This window comes from Neofelis nebulosa, chromosome 18 (assembly GCF_028018385.1).
Source record: "Neofelis nebulosa isolate mNeoNeb1 chromosome 18, mNeoNeb1.pri, whole genome shotgun sequence".
Taxonomy (NCBI): domain Eukaryota; kingdom Metazoa; phylum Chordata; class Mammalia; order Carnivora; family Felidae; genus Neofelis; species Neofelis nebulosa.
In genome coordinates, this window is record NC_080799.1 from 39,593,681 (window position 1) to 39,610,999 (window position 17,319).

General features: G+C 38.0%; 1 protein-coding gene across 28 annotated transcripts in view; it reads right to left on the reverse strand.

The window, feature by feature from the left end:
• Window positions 1–17,319, reverse strand: part of RBFOX1 (RNA binding fox-1 homolog 1) — a 2,070,746-nt gene that overhangs the window by 741,779 nt on the left and 1,311,648 nt on the right. For 26 of the 28 annotated variants that reach the window (XM_058711264.1, XM_058711259.1, XM_058711245.1 and 23 more), the window contains one exon: window positions 6,024–6,107. The exons of the other annotated variants lie outside the window; for them this stretch is intronic. In XM_058711264.1, coding sequence (XP_058567247.1) covers window positions 6,024–6,107 — 84 coding nt within the window. The remainder of the gene's footprint in view (window positions 1–6,023; window positions 6,108–17,319) is intronic. 28 annotated transcript variants of the gene reach the window in all.

A 17,319-nucleotide genomic window follows, 5' to 3' on the forward strand; every position in this document is an offset into this window, starting at 1 on the left:
ATTTATGAAATATGGACTGTATTAAAAATGTTAAATGAACTTTTTAAACACAACCGGTGCAGACACAAAATCTCCTTTCTTCACTTGTTTGTTTTTGCTTACTGTTGGTTGGTATTATTTTTCCTCAACTGGACTCTCTGTGCTTGTTAAGCATCGGTAAATGGCCAGTTATGAGGCAAACACAAAATATACGTATAAATATTTAATAAGAAAGGATAGCAGAAATATAGTGTGCATTTGTTGCTCCACTGGAAAGCTATATTCATTATTCTACAAATTATTCTCCCATAAATATTTCAGAAACTTGAAAAAAGGTTAGAATAGTGTACCCAGTGCTTGGTATGTTGAAAGGACTTTTGCATTCGTACTATGATGAATTCCAATCCTGCTTTCATTGCTGAGGTCTGAAATCTATCTTTTAGTCAGTTTTAGGAGGTGGAGTTATTTCATGTTTTGTCATACTGCCCACATAAATAAGGAAAAAACACCAATTAGCATATAGGAACTATGGTTCCTTCTTGATCAGAGGGCAGACTAACAACTTTCTTGGTATCAGACATGATTAAGGAATAGGACTCTCACTGTGAAAGGTAGTCTAAGATAGAAAAAAAAAAAGACAAGCAGTCTTTTTATCCTGGCATAATGCATCATAAAACCCAGCCTCCTCAGCCCATTGATTTTGATAGGAGTGATTTATTTTTTAGCAGACAAATGTTTATTGAGTGCCTAATATGTGTGAGGCACCACACTACATGCTGAAGATAAACAGTGACCAAGAAGAATATGGTTATTTTTGATATCACTGAATTTCTAAACAGTGTCTTTATTTCTGTTAATTAACTCTGCATAGAGTATAGTCTTATTTAAGGGGCTGAATGGTGTTAGCACTATTCTCTTTGACGGTAGAAAAAGCTGACAAGCTATTCAGTGTCCAATGAATATGGCTACCAGGAAGTAATCAGATGATTCTGTGAGTATTCCCAAGGAAGACTGGATGTGAGAGATGGATGATGGATTGTGTTGGTGGTTCTTTTAGGATGTCAATGCATGGGAGCTTATGATCATCAAGAAAACATAACTTCTATGTTTAAAGTATTTTCATCAGATGTGGACTGATTCTAACTTTCTTTTCTGAAAAGCATCAAGGTGTTAATAAGGCTGTTTTCCTTAACCACAACCTTGCTTTAGCCATAAACATAAAATTCACAGCCCTTGTCAGAGCCTTGAGTTGATAGATGTTTCATGTAATGGTGACTCTGGGACTCTCCACTTTCGTGTGAGTCATATGGAGTGGCCATGCATACATCCAGCACCTCAGAGAGTATTTCCAACTTGAATGACATGGGTCTTAGTGGACAGGAGAGGTCAAAACCCTAAGTATGAAGGAGAGATCAAAATTTAAACATTTCTGTAAGGACCTTCTCACTCCAAAGTGAGTCATGTCCCTTAGATAACTAAAATGGGGTCAGAGATACTGATAGTTCCTGCATAACAGTAATGATAATGTCATCATCACTAACAGCAACACACTAGTAATGACCAAAATGTCCATTATGTGCACAAGCATTTTAGGCATTATATGACTACATGTTTATAAGCAGTTTGCCCAGGGTCACATTCTTGACTGATGATGAGGTTACAACCTAGATTTTGAGTCCTTTATTCAAATCCTTACTCAAACAGTCCTTCCTGTTTTTTCAATTCCCTGGCCACATCTCATTCCCACTCAATGCTCCTCCCCATTATAAGGCCAATCTGGAATCATCTGTATGATTAACGGCATGAGCTATAAGGTCAATCTTCTTGGTTTCCCATCTTACATACTATACTTACACTTCCTGCCTATGGGACTCTATGCAAATTACCTAACTTTTCAAAGCCTCAGTTTCTTCAACTGGAAAATGGGGGTAAAAAAGAACACAGTGTTACTGTCAAGATGAAACAAAATACTTCATTGCATCCTATTTTCATGGTGAACATGACAATGGTGATGAGGATAGTGATCATGACCATGATGGTACCACAGCACCCAAGATATTTTCCACCTACATCTATGAATGGAGAGCATCTTACAGCTGATATAAAATCTCAGAGAATCCCAATAAAAACTACATGTCTAATGTGTTTAACTCAATAGTTTATGCAGCAAATAGGGTTTTTTTTCTTTTTTTTTTAACTGAAAATAATTACAAGAACACAGCTATAATTCACTGTCATAGCCTTGAGGAAGCCTCATGCAATTGAAGAAGATACACATAAAACTGTGATAAATTGAAAGCCTATTTGAAATATGTAGTCATAGTGAGCACTTCTTATTTAATTGCATTCTGCTTACATAACTAAAAGACCTAAATTAAAGCATAATCATGTTTCTAATGATTTTTCATTCTTTTCCCCCTCCAACATAAGGAGGCTCAAGGTGTTAAAATAGTTATGCTTTGGGGCTGAGATAACTAATATATAAATTAAACATATATTCATACACTTATTTCCTTAAATAAAAAAAAGAAGCAAAAATTCCCATTCCTAGTAATTTATTCCTTCTTCATGCTTCAGGAGGAAGACTTGCTATAGATTTTTTCCAATGCATAGAAACGAAAAGTTTCTCAAGGAAGTAATGCCAGGTACATATTTCAAAAGTTTGGGTGGCTTTGCATAGCCTCCGAAATGCTGAGAATATAGAACACGCTCCAGTATATCTAATTATCTTTATGAAATCTCTCAAAATCAATGGCATTATACTCAAAACCAGCTGCAGCCAGGGAAGTCAAACAGAGCAGAGTGTCACTGAGGTTACTGAGAAGTATGGCTTTCTTCTTAATAGCACTATTTTTATGGAACATGGAATTTTTGAATCATCATATTCTGCTAACTCTTTTAAGAACCCAAACAATTTAACCATTTTGGTTGAAGAAATCAGTTCAACTCTATCTCAGTATCTTTGGCCACTTTCAAGTCCTTAAAGACAAAGAATCCCTGGTTTTGAGAAACAACTCTAGATCTAGCTCACAGGGGATAATTTTAGTACTAATGATAGCATGGAGCCAGTCTACAGGAACTGTTGCTGTTGCAGGAATATTCAAAGTACCTGATTGTTAACTGGATGCCTTGGTGTTCTTACAAACGCTCTTTTCTCCTCTTGAAAAAGTATTCAAATATAAAGAAGAATTGGCTTTCCAAACAAGCAAATTCTTGGGAATTCAGGGGACCTAGAATATGGAAGAGATGGGCTATTTCAGCTGTTTTCTAAATTAAATTTTAAAGAATATTTTATGAAGTGTTAAAAACTAGTAGGTAAAGAAGCTTGGTCATAGACAAAGGTGAAGGAAGGAAGGAAGGAAGGAAGGAAGGAAGGAAGGTAGGTAAAAGTGAGAAACAAAATCATCTAGAGCTATTCATCCGGATAAAAGTGATTCATTCATTCACCCAATAATCATTAAGTGCCTATTCTGCTAATGCTGAGCACAAACTGGTGACCAGGATAGACATGGTTCTGTTTTCATACAGTTGCCTCCTGGTAGGGGGGATTCAAAAATCACGTTAACACAATATTGGGGCAATCCCATGGGGTTGGGAAAGGACAAGGAGGGGTATTTAACTGAGAAGATTCCCAGAAGAAATGATACCTATAATCTTAAGGAACAATAACATTAACTTTATAAAACGGTTTAGAGACACACATGCTGCAGACAGAAACACAGATATATACACAGACTAAAAGACTGGATATGTGAGAAAGTGACATGAGGCAGGGATACAGGACAGGGGAGACAAAGCAGAGACAGTAGCTTGAGGGCCAATGATAGAATTTTAGACTTGATCCTATAATCAGGGAAAGAAATGGTAAGAATTTCAGCAAGAGCGACTGATCAGCTTCCTACATTAGAAATCAGCATTGTGGCTGCTATATGGAAAGAGACTGGTGACAGCAAAGCTGAAGGAAGGGAAGACCAGTGAAGAGGAGATCATAGAATTCCAGCAGAAGGAGAATGGAGAGAAGTGAAAAGATTTAAGAAATATTTAGCAGGGGCATCTGTTGGACTCAATCATTGGATGTGAGGAAAGAGTCAAGAGCAAGTTACAAACACAGAGAATACAACTTCGGTTGGTTCAGTAAAAAACAAAGAAACACAAAATGCTTCCTCAAACACTCAGTCAAAAGAGTGTAAGAAGAAAAATGATGAAGTCAACTGGTCTACTTGTAAGGCTCTGCCTAAACACATGTGTGAATTCATTCATTTACTTTTGCCACGTTTAATGAGTGTCTGGTAGGCATTTGGTACAGGGCTTCACCCACTTAGGTCCAAGTCTACAAGAATATGAACCCCTCTGAATAGAAGGAGAAGTAGAAAAAATAATCCTGAATTTTCTACTCTCTTTATAAATGAGTTTTAATTCATGCCTCTCGAAGTTAGGGCCTTTTATTAGTGACTGTAAATCTCAGAGAAGACAAGAAGTCATGAGATTCTGAAATTGCCTTATAAATTAGTTGCTGGTAGTGTAACAGTGGTTTAGTTTGTTGAGGGGCTGGGGTAGAGAGGGATTTTGGTGTTGAAATAATTACTGAACATTACTGAACCAAATAATTACTCTGTGCTGTAAAATTACGGTTATGGTAATATTCCCATCATCATTTGTTTTGTTTCTCCTAATCTAAATTATGATTTTTTTTGGTTATTGCTTTGCAAAGCTACAATATAACAGTCAAACCTGAAATTAAAACCAGCCTGCAAAAGTTATACAAGGTGATCCAATATGCTTGGGTAGCAATTATTCACGGCAAATACTATCATGAAGCTCTTAAATCCTCATTGCAAAGCTAGATGGACGTGCATCAACTACAACCGTAGATATTTATACGTATCAGAGGTGAGGTATGAGCATATGGAACAATTAAAATGCAAAAGAAACATCTGAAAGTCCAAGGGAACCATCTTGGGATCTCAGATTTCTGTTTCAAACAGTGCTAGATCTCAGTAGTGCCCATGAGGGAGAAGGCACTGATCTTCTCAAGCAAAACCCAGGGGAAATCCATACTCTCTCTCCTTGACTGTCCTACCGCATACTGCTAACTCTCTTTGCTTTGTCTGTGAAATTCTGGACAGAACAATGTCTTCCAGACAAACATTGAACTTCTTCCTTAGCACCCTGTGAAAGCAGAACACTGGGTGGTCTAAGAGTCCTATAAAAAAAATCATCACTGTGTTCGTCGTCATCATCATCATCAACGTCAACCAAAAAGAAAGGAGACTGGTATATTATCAACGTGATAATTTTCTTTTTTTTTTTTAATTTTTTTTTTAACGTTTTATTTATTTTTGAGACAGAGAGAGACAGAGCATGAACGGGGGAGGGGCAGAGAGAGAGGGAGACACAGAATCGGAAGCAGGCTCCAGGCTCTGAGCCATCAGCCCAGAGCCTGACGCGGGGCTTGAACTCACGGACCGCGAGATCGTGACCTGAGCTGAAGTCGGCCGCTTAACCGACTGAGCCACCCAGGCGCCCCAACGTGATAATTTTCAAACCTGTAGGATTAACTCAGAGGATGATATGACTAAATCTTACAGCCTCAACATGTTAAGTATGTCCCTTACTTTGTAGATCTTAATATTTAGTAAGCAGGCTCCCAGATATTGAGAGGACATAAGCAACTCCTGGGTTGAATGTGTGTGCTGGTTTGTGTTTAGTGCGTAAGGGAAGCACCCACATTCTGAATTTTCCTCCTGAATTCCTGTGGAGGAATCAGCTCCTGTGACTTCAGAACCCACCTGCATTAGGTAGTTAGTAATTCTGTGTAGCCTCTTATACGTTTCTATTCATTCAAAATGGAACTCTAAAGATTCATATGGCTTTGAAAATTTGATGATTGTTATGTCAGAATTTGTTTTGAGAAGGATAAAAACCCTAATCCTGAAACATCAGAATTAAGATAAAAGGTTCTGATTATAGTTTTTCTCCTCTCCTGTTCTCTAATTCCCCAGGTTTCCTGTGCACAAAATTCCACATTAATCTCCTTTTCTTACACGGTCCAATGTATTCCAACAGCTTTTGTTCCTGGAAAGAGCTTCTTTCTGGCTTGTAGACAGCCCCCTGCTAACTGTGTCTTCCTATTACAGAGAGAGAGAGAGAGGGAGGGAGGGAGGGAGGGAGGGAGGGAGAGAGAGAGAGAGAGAAAGAGAGAGAGAGAGAGAGAGAGAGAATATGAATAGTCTCTCTTCCTCTTCTTAAAAGGGCACTTATCCCATAAGGGTCTCCCATCTTCAAGATCCAATCTAAACCTAATTATTTCCCAAAAACCCACTTCCAAAAATTATCATATGCAGAGTTTCAACATATGAATTTAGGGGAACACAAACATTCAGTCTATAATAGAAGGGCTCTGAAAATGTTCAATCAATGGCCTTAGTGGCAGACACACAAATCAAGGTAAACATGTACTTCTGTTCCACTTGCCAACTTAGCTTCAATGTCCCAAAATCAAACATTATTCAATTTAAAAGAAATGTTTAAAAAGGAAAAAAAGAATCAGAAATCAGTGAAGATGAAGAGTTGGCCTGAATCTTACTTTCCTATTTTGCCTTGGTTACTTACTGATTTGAACACCAATCAGTATCCAGGCTTACAGAAATGCCCCAGGACCTATATTCCCTTTAAGTTTATAGGATACCTATCTGTCCTGTTTTATTTTCTACTTATTTCTACAAACTACTCCCTAAGCCCATCCTCTTATCATGGTAAATCATTCCCTGTGTCCACTTCTGGAGGCTGGTCAGGACCTATCTTTATTTCTATGAATTAAAGGTCCTGGAGGCTGCAACATGTAGCATTGCAAGACTTCAATGGGAAAATCAGAATTAATATTTGCTAATGTGAAAACAGTACTTACTATTTCACAGATACTTCGATAAGTATTTCACACATATTATCATACTTAATTTTCTCCACACCAGTATGGGGAAAACATCACTATATTCCCACTTTTTAGATAAGTTAAATGACATACAGCAGTGTTAAATAACTCGCTAAGCTTCTCCGAAGCAGCAAGTAGGGATATCAGAATCCAACTGCAAATCTGACTGATCCAAGATCAAGGATTTTTAGTCTTTATATTTTATTACTCTAAGAAGGCTATTATAAAGTGACTATATAATTTATCAATCAAACTGGGACACTTGTGAGTAAGAGTGGGCATGCTAATAATTACACCAGGATAAAGGTATCGAATAGGGTGGGTCTTGAGAAAATCTAAAGCTGAGGGCATTCTGGGTAAGTGATACGTAGTAACTGGTAAGTATGTATGTATTGTATATATTTCCCTTCATTGCCTTCCTCTTCCTCCTCCTTCTTTTTGCCTTTCTTCTCTTAAACTTCATTAGTTTCTCAGAAATGGGAAACTCTCCAGCTGACAGAAAGTTCTGGGTTACTGGGGGGTCGGGGATCACTAAAAAGAGTAACTGCCTCAAGAGAGTGATTCCTTGTACAAAACCACATTCGGGAACCAATGATGTTCCAGAAGGAGCATTCCCACCCCCATGCACGATCAAGAGAAAGTCAAAAGTTCACTCAGCTTCCCCTAAAGTAGCTTCATGCCTTTCTTTACAAGACTAAAATGGGAATTCACAAACATCTGCATTTAGTACATCTCCAAGCTAAAACCTGATTGCTTTATGGGAAACTCCCTTTGGAATTGTTCCTGCTGGTTAGAATGCAATCATCAAATACAAGCTCATACTAAAAGCAAGTCAGTGATTTTTTTTTAAACCAGATAATACAGACTCTAACTAGAGGGTTTTCTTTCCCCCTAAGTTTAAAACAGTGTGACCTTTAGATATTTTCAAGAAGTTAATGATCCTTAAGGACCTGTTTCTTTATTTGGATCCTTTGTATGCCAAGCTGTATGCATACAAAAGTCATAATCTTGGAAATCTCAAGCTTTTTAACAAAGTCCTTTGTAAAAGACATGTTTTGCACTATCTATTTTGTTTAACCCAAAGATGGAGATGAAAGGATAAGCATACATGGAGATGATGGACAGGATTTGGAATCTTTTCTCCTTTTTAGACCCATCAGTAGCTTTTCATTATTATGCAACTATTGATATATTTTTTATTGGTTCATCACACCTTGAAACCTGAAGTCCATCAGCCACCCCACACACAAAACAGAAAGTGGTAGAAGGTGGTTTACATTTCATGAAGCATTAAAAAATAATGAGAAGAGACTGAAGTCATAAAGAACCATCAGAGACACGGTGAGCAAAGCCATTTTTTAATATAAAGAAAATGCATATTATGTAGAAAAAGAGACTGAAGAAGGAAAAAGAGAAATGGATTATTTTATGCAAAAGTATTGCCTTCTAGCTTCTATTTCCATCCTTTTATTCCTGTATTTACCCAGAAATATTGTGCTAGCCAATATCACTCCCTCTTTTCTTCCTGACTGCCTCTTTCAGTGTATTCTTCACTTGATTTAGACATTGCTCGAAGAGAACAAAATGGGTTAGCTTTTTCATGCAATGTGTTAACACTAAGTTACCTGAAGGCAAGGAGCCTGTCAGAAAGAAATGGGGACTTCACACAAAAAAGAGAGAATTTAGTTGTACCTGAAATTTTTCAGTGCACAATTGTCACCTGTTCCATTTACCAATGACACAAAGCAAACCCACTTGTGAAAAATACCAAAATAGTAAATAAGAGGCAAAATTTGAGAAGCTAGAATGATCTTATTAATGAAAAAGATTATGGAATACTAGGTTGTCTTCATACCGTGAGGAAGAATAATAAATTTCATGCCCATAATATCTTATTAAATAAAAAAAAATTCTGGACCACAAAATATTATCTAAAGAACGATGTCAGCTATATCTCTAACACCTGACAGTTCCTAAAATATAGTCACTAACCATGTACTGAGTAAATGTTAAAGTAAATCTGTGTTAGGGTGTGTGTGTGTATACAAAAAAAAAAAGTGATACCATTACAAATGACTTGTCTTGTGTTTTCTCTATTTTCCTATTATCTACAATGGATACATACATATTATTTAAGTCATTAGTATAGGTATTTGTAAGACTCACCCCAACAGTGACACTGGAATTGAGGATGATGGTTAACCTTAGATTCTGAGATGCTGAATTTATTACCAAAAGGAAAAACCCAAAATGTGCCTCTTGTTTTGATGAGAATTGTTTACATAGCATCAGAACTAGGGACTGGACTCCCAACAATGATTTGGAGTAGTGAGTGCCTCTGTTTGTATTTTCAAACACACCTTACAGTAAAAATAAATTTAAAAAGAGGTTGCACATAACAAAGTTTTCTAGGTGGCAACCTTTCTTAAGGATTTCATGCATTATCTAAAGGCTTTAAAAGTCAGTTCAGAATTTTCCATCATGAACAAAACAAAATACACGACTTAGATCACTGATTCCAAATGCACTCCTTTGACCCACACAAGTTGTAATGATGTGTATTTTAGTCCAGGATAAAAAGAAGACAGTAGGGGATTTTGAAACTAAAGCTAAATTTTTAATTAAGCTTTTTTGCTTTTATTTTGAGATAATATCCTTCCTACACTTTTGGGTCTGAGAATGTTATTACTTTCCTAAAATGCTGCTGATTTTGTAAAATGTCTAAACTTCTTAAAATAAAACAAATAGTCTCCCTAAGTGGTACCCTATTTGCTGCTATTATTATTATTGTTATTACTATTATTATTATTGAAATGTGTTCTTATCTTGAAATCACTGGGTTGGATGACTAAAGAATAAAGTTTCATGTCTACTTTCTTGTTTTTGAACTCTCAAAGTAGAAGAGTTTTATTTTTGGAGTAAAGTCTAGGAATCTAGTGATTTGAGAACAGAAAATAATGAATTATTTATGTGCTGGGACAAGATTACTGAAATAGTTTCCCTGCAATGACCCGTCCTGTCTGTTAAAGAGAATCCTGGCTTTGTCGTGTGTCAGTTTTGTATTCTACCCACCCCGTACTCCAAGGCAGGTTCAGTCTTTGCCGAGGAGATCGATTACAGGCTCTGCAAGGAATAAACCTGAACAAAAGGAGGAGGGCTAGAAAGAAGAATGTGGGAGGATTCTGTGAGAGAGGGGAATGAAGCACAGGTGTGAAGAAAACAAGAATAGACAGGTAGCTTTTTAATAAATATTCAAAACACTGGTGAAGGACTTGGGGTCTCATTTTGGTTCCAAGACTTATTTGCTTTCACATACCCTCCTGACTGTACTACATGGCTCCATTCCCCCTTATGGCTACCGCTGACTTGGTAAGCAAGAGGTCCTAACTTCCATTTTGTGCCTAGGGTCAGTTTTTACAACCAAAGTCTTGGTATTTTGATACCCTTCTCTCTTTGTCGTACTTCGACTTCATCTTACAAAGAAGATAAAAAGGGCACCAAGAAACAGACTACATCTCTAATGACATTTCTATTTATTCACACAACCAAGGGAATAATAGTAGTTGGTACTTGACCACAAGCCCTGTCATACGTTCTAATTGTGGACGCAACATAACGAACTAAGAGGTGGTACAAGGCTAAGCTTACTTAGGTTCTTCTTCTACGGGCCTTTTCTAAATGTCAGGAATGAACTTTGAACATGTAGTCATATATTCTAAACAGTGAGTCTTCAGTTTCTTGGTTACTTATAAGCATCTTTACAAATGCATCTTCTTGCCCACTGTTCTTGACTATTTTCTCCAATCTATGCCCAGAGGATGCTTTGTCTCCAACCTTGATGGTTTTGCATTCATTCATTCATTCAAGTTATTATTATCTTTTTTTTTTAGAGAGAGAGCACAAGGAGGGTAGAGGGGCAGAGGGAGACAGTGAGAATCTTAAGCAGGCTCCACACTCAGCACAGAGCCCGACAAGGGGCTCAATCCCACAACCCTGGGATCATGACCTGAGCTGAAATCAAGAGTTGGAAACTCAACCAGCTGAGCCACCCAGGCACCCCTGGATTTGCCTTTAGGTTGGAATGTTTTGTGTCATGTCCTGGTGTACTCCAAGAACAAATCCAGGCAAACCCTCCTTTCTCTTTTGGGGTTTGAGCCCCTGCTAATTGGTCTTCCTCCATCCACCCTTCTACAAATAAGCTTTTGAAAGCTCCACTGCTCCCCACAACATAACACTATGTTGAACATCTTAGAAGGACTCAACAAACCCTTTCAAAAGCCAGCTGTAGCCTATTTTTTCAGGCCATCTGTGATCATTCCCCTTCCACCTCCAGCCCCATTCATACTAAGGTACTCCCTAATTCTCAAATGCATCATTCACTTTGTTGATGCCATTTCAACTGGAATACTAACTCTTTTCTGCCTAGGAATCTCTTCATTATCTAGGATGCAGGTCAAAAACCACCTCCTTTCTGCAGGTTGCCTCTGCAAGACAGAGTTGTTTGTTCCCTTTCCTATGTTTCTGCAATATTGCTAAAAACTCTACCATTATGTCTCCTCAGCGCATTGAACAAAAGAGGGTTTTTTGTTGTTGTTGTTGTTGTTGTTTCTTGTTTTTTTGTTTGGTTGGTTGGTTTTAATTTGAATTTCTTCTTCTATTTCATCAAAATCTACGTGAGGGCCTTCCAATTGTCTTTCCACAGACCAGCAAAATCAGCATTTCCTGAGAGTTTGCTAAAAAGGAAAACTCAGGGCCTCCCCCAAGACTTGCTGAATTACAATCCCTGGAGGTGGCCCAAGAATCTCTGTCTTCTTAAGATTTCCAGGGGATTCTTATGCCCAACAGGTCTGCAGAGTAAGGACCAATGCTCATGTAACTTTATATCCCTAAACACAACACACACAGCAAGCCCTTGATAACCTTGAAAGTGAAATTAAAAGCTACGTTTTTTGTGTGGAGTTTATCCTTTTCGAACCTCTTCTGCAGTGTAATGACATGTTCTCATCAAAATTAGTTTTACCCTGCTTTTTCCCGTCAGTATCGACTGGAGCTTATTCGGTTTGCCTGACACACTTCATACTCCACATCACAGCTCTTGTCTGATCCAAGGCTCCCCAATGCACATTTCAAACCTGATCCCTCTGCAGACCTCCTGCTGGTGCCAAGGAGAACACGTGTTAATGTTAATGGCATTTGGGGGCAGGGAGAAAGTGCAGGCTAGACAAAAAACAGGGACACTGGCTAGGAGAGAGGGAGAATGCATGGACTTGAAAATGCTTTTGTCACGTGTTTATTATCAACGGTGTTTTCAAGTAGCTGCTAAGTCTAGGAGACACCAAAGCTTCTGAAACACATCTGACCTCATCATACACAATGGAAAACATAGGAAGGTCCATGTGAAGTCAGTAACATTGCAACAGAAAGACCCAAGAGAGGGGTTGTTAGCTGGAACGCCTTGGTGGTTTAATATGAAATGAGAGCCTTAGTTGCTAACACTGAATCTGCTCAGTTAAAGGAATATTGAGAGTTGAAGCAATTATCCCAGTAATTGAGTGGGGAAGAAAATCATTTCTTTTGGAAAAGAGACCCATGCCTTTCAATTAGTAGTTTACATTGATCAAAGACATTAGGGAACAGCTCCACTTGTCCAGCTTTTGTCTTATAGACCAAGAGTACTTCATCACTTTGCCCATCTGCCCCAATCTTGCCAACACACTGCACTTAAAATGGCCCTTGTTTTTGCATAAAACCCTGAAAATGATCTGGGTTGCATAAAAGCCTGAAAATAATCTGAAAATGATTAAAGTCATCTAATCATCTGAAAAGAAAGCAGTCTGATGCTCAAAAAACAGTGCACACACACACACACATACACACAGCACCTTGGATGTACTTTTTTTCTTACATAATATATCAGCCATAAAAAATACAGAAGATGCTACAACAAATGCCATATGTCCACTTTGCAGCTTGCAACATAAATATAACAAATATAACTGAATCTCTCTCAGTTGCTCTCCCTGATTGCAACTCTTTTCCCACTCCCCAAAAGAGGGGGCTGCACTGCGGAACTCAGGATCTCCCATCCAGATGCCAGTTTCTCTTGTTTTACCATATATGCAGAGAGCCCATGAGAATATATAATATTTTCCATATGCAATAAATGTACAAAATAACATCATACTCTATGTCTTCTTCTGCAGATTACTTTTTGTGGTTGTTCAATATTCTGGTTTTAAGATTTATCCATACTGATACACCGAGGTCTAGCATAAGAGTGTCAAGTATAGCATGGCAGTCCAGACATAAATTTTGCTATGGTTATTTTCTATTTCCGTATTGATGGGCAATTAGTGTTTGTTTGGTAGATTGTTCTCTTCCCTTTGCTTCCACAATGGTAAAATTGATATTCGTATATGTGTCCCCTAGGGATGAATGTGTGGGCACCTTCAACTTTCTGTAATGTTGCCAAGTTGGTCTCTAAAGTAGTTGCATCAGTATACAACCCCCTGGCAGCATGTTATAGTGCACACTGACCCCACATCCTTGCCAACACGTGGTGCTGTCTAATTTTTAATATTTGTCAAGTTGAAGAGAGTAAACTAAATGCCTTCCAGAGATGCTTTCTAGGGATAAATAGTTAGCACCCCCAGCAGAGGACAATGGGGTCTATTAGAACGGAGAACATTCGGTCATCAGATATATTAAGTAGTATCTTTCTACTGGTAGCATTAAGTGCCTAACATTGTGTCTGGAATATGATGTATATTCAGCACATATTGGTTAAATGGATTCACTTGAGCTATTGCAGATGACTTGGAAAATAAGGGAAATATCTGCAAGAAAAGCTGTGAATAGCCAGCACAGGACTATTCTTTAGAAAAGAAAAAAAAATGCAATTCCAAATATTCTTTCTTCACTTAACTCAGCAATCCAGCTTGTTCCATCAGGTACCCTTGTGGTTTTAACTCATACACTTTACAGTCAATGAGCAAAAACCAATTCCACTCCTCAAATTCTTCTCACTTACTATTCAGCTGTCTCAATTCATTAATTTGCTTAATCAGCCCTCATCAATAACACTTCTCTCCATCGCAATCCTCTCCCTGAAAGGAAAAGCAAGCTCTGAATACTCAAAAGTGTGAATCTATAAAGAAACAAGAATGGCTGGGGGAAAAAAATACTTGTATCATGCCTTTTGGGGGATTAAAATAACTTCATATTAACATGTGTGCTATTATCAGAGGTCAAGGCTGGAAGACGTTTTCTCATTTTGCTGATATTGTAGTCACTTAAAAATTGAATTAAATGGTTACAACATTTGGTGACTAGCTAATGACAATTCTATGGAGGGTCATAGGTATCAACACAGAGAGACGTTTCCTGGCACTGCAAGATGTCTGAAACATACCCGATGAAGGGCGGCTCATCTCAATTCAGAGTTCTACAAGCAGCACAAGAAACACATACGTTTGGGAAACTTGTCAGTCCACTGGCCTTGGTCTGTACACCTGAATAAGAGTAAGCACCCATTCTTAGAACTAAGTTTTTTGGAGAACTGATGGCCAATAAGTAAAAGAAAATATGATCTTTTGAGTCAATGTAAACCCTGGCTAAAGGATCATAAAATACAAGGTTCCTTGTCTGTTTGTGGAGGGCAGTAGAGATCTGTGCACAGAATCTTTGCATCTTTATTATAAAAAGACAGCAGATATCAATAACAGATAACATGTTGGTCAACGGGTGATATGAGAATAAATCATACTCAAAAGATGATATCTTGGTGAAGAAGAAATGTCACATTATTAAACAGAGGAATTTGAATTTCTAGCATTTTGTTGTTTAGAATGAACCACAAGCATTGGTGATCCATTTCCTTCTCCAACCTCATTCCTGACCCCATACACAAATGGGTACACATCATTGTGATTTGGGCAGTTAAACTGCAATATGTCAATATGGTTTAAACCTACTTCTGATGGAAAAAGCCAGAAAACCATATGGCTGTGCCTAAACCCTTCTTCTGTAGAAATTATGGAGCTCCTACAAGTCTACCATTAACAAAAGAAAGAAAAAGAAAAGGCAACAGCAAAAAGAGAAGACATCCTGGATCCACTCTCATTTTAACAGTAGCTGAGATGAAAATCCCAATCTAGATGTGATATTTACCACCACTTTGACAAGGTCGCTTATGAGTGAGGTATTTCATCCTTCAAATATTAAGTCATAATTACAACAATAATTGGGATATTCCTATTTCTGGTTTGTTACACAAAAATGTCAATGAAAGGCTCTAATCAGGCTCATTCTTGGCATGAACATGTGTGCAAAGAGGAGAAAAGCCTTTCCCTTCCCATAAACTGGTTTAGAATCTCCCTCTTAACTCCATCTGACCTAAGAGAAACCAGTATCGTCTTGATGCTTAAAAATAAAATAAAATAAATGCATCGAATTCTATGGGATAGGCTCATTAGCTGGGGACTTGACAGGTTGCTAAATGGTAACTCAGAATGAAGAGCTACAAACACACTATAATTAATTACCAAAACAGGCACTGCTTGGGCTAAAGCTGAGGCAACAAAGTGCTGACGGAACAAAATTCTCATTCCACTGCTCTCCCTGCCTCTCCCAATTTACAGGAGAATGGGAAATCATGAACAATTGATACACTCCGTTAGCTGCTATCACAGAGAGTAACTTTCCATGTAGCCTTAGGGGTATCTTACACAGTTTAACACTGAAAATAAAAGGTAATGTTCTTGGCAAAGAGCTAGGGGGATTAAATTTGGGAGGCTTGAAGCAGCCTTGAATTGTAGTCAATAAAAAAGGGACCAAATAGTAATTTTGTAATTTAACTGTGCTGGTTATGCCCAATGAGTCAGACACTTGTGAAATAAACCATGTAAATAGAAAAATGGCTTAACTCTTTCTGTCAGTACACATGGTGTTTCTCTCATGCTTCCTGGGAGTGGGTTCTCTGATTCAATAAAAATAATGTGATTATGTAGATGCTACCAACAAATCTTTTAAGTGAGTTCTTCAGTAAAGGTGTTGACTTCTTCTTTGAGATTCTTGCTGCTATATTTCAAAGATGAGGAAGGCCATGAATATGGTGGAACATTGCTCTAGATGTCAACATATAGAGGGTCAGAGTCCCAAATCAGCAGGAGCTGGAAAAAGTCTTGTTAAAATCATGGAATTCTTGACCACACACAAAAAAAATCACTCTTCAGAAGCTTGTGTCAGGGTTTCTGCAGGAACCACTTCACAAACAAAATAAATAAGTCAATGAGTCAACAAAATAATGCAACTGACCAGGATTTTCAATGATTTATTCAATAACTAACTCCAGGGGATACCCTGGATAACTCCAGGGATAATTCCCTCCCTACTCCTTCTTTCCTTCCTTTTTTTTTTCTTTCTTCCTTTTCTGAGGGCCACCTTACAGCTGAATTGATGTTATCCAAATTGACAGATTTAGGCATTGGCCAAGTAATAGACTGAGAATCAAAATGCTTTAAAATACAGGTAAACACATCTCCTTCCTGTTGTGAGTGGTGTTCTATGACAAATGTATCTGCTTGTAACTGCTTCATGGTAGGATGTTGTTGAAATAATTACTTTGCTTCCTAAGTCAAATTTTTGACCACACCAAACCTCTTGAAAAGTCAGGAATATATAAATATTTCTATCCCCTGACCTGACCTGAAACACTCTTTGGAGAATATCCTTAATGGAAAATTTTTGTGACTTACCCCTTTGTTATTGGGAGTGGTGGTGGAAATCATGACCTTTATATCCTGGATATAACGCTGGTAACACTGTAACCTCAAACAGGGGCTCCAAGGGGACATACTTACTTAGAATTCAGAGAAGGTTCCAAAATAGTATTAATTGGAAATAAAACTCCTATCTCACCATATTCAACAAAAGAGCTGCTGAAAAGATCTGAGGAGGAGGGAGTTATCTTGATCACTGGAATATTTATGGCAACTGGCACAGAAGCTGGTTCCCAAAGCTTATTTGGGGAAGTAACAAAAGGAAGGAAGGAAGGAAGGAAGGAAGGAAGGAAGGAAGGAAGGAAGGAAGGAAGGAAGGAAAGAAGGAAAGAAGAAGGGATGAAGGGAATTCATTGTTTACTCAGTATCCTCTAAAGGTAAAAGAATTCCCTAGAGTTAGTCAATCAGAGGACTCCAAGCAACGTATGAAATGCAATCTAGGTTTCCATTATTGAGATGTCTCTCCAAATTTTAAGATCTCTTATTCTCACTCTTGTTTTGTGTAACTGCCTGCTGAAAATCTTGCTTACTCTGACTTGGCAATCTCAGACCCACAGACTAGAATTTTGGCTTCCTTTCCTGTCTCTCCTTCCCTCCTGTACATATTTGCTGTGCCAGGCTCTGTGTTGG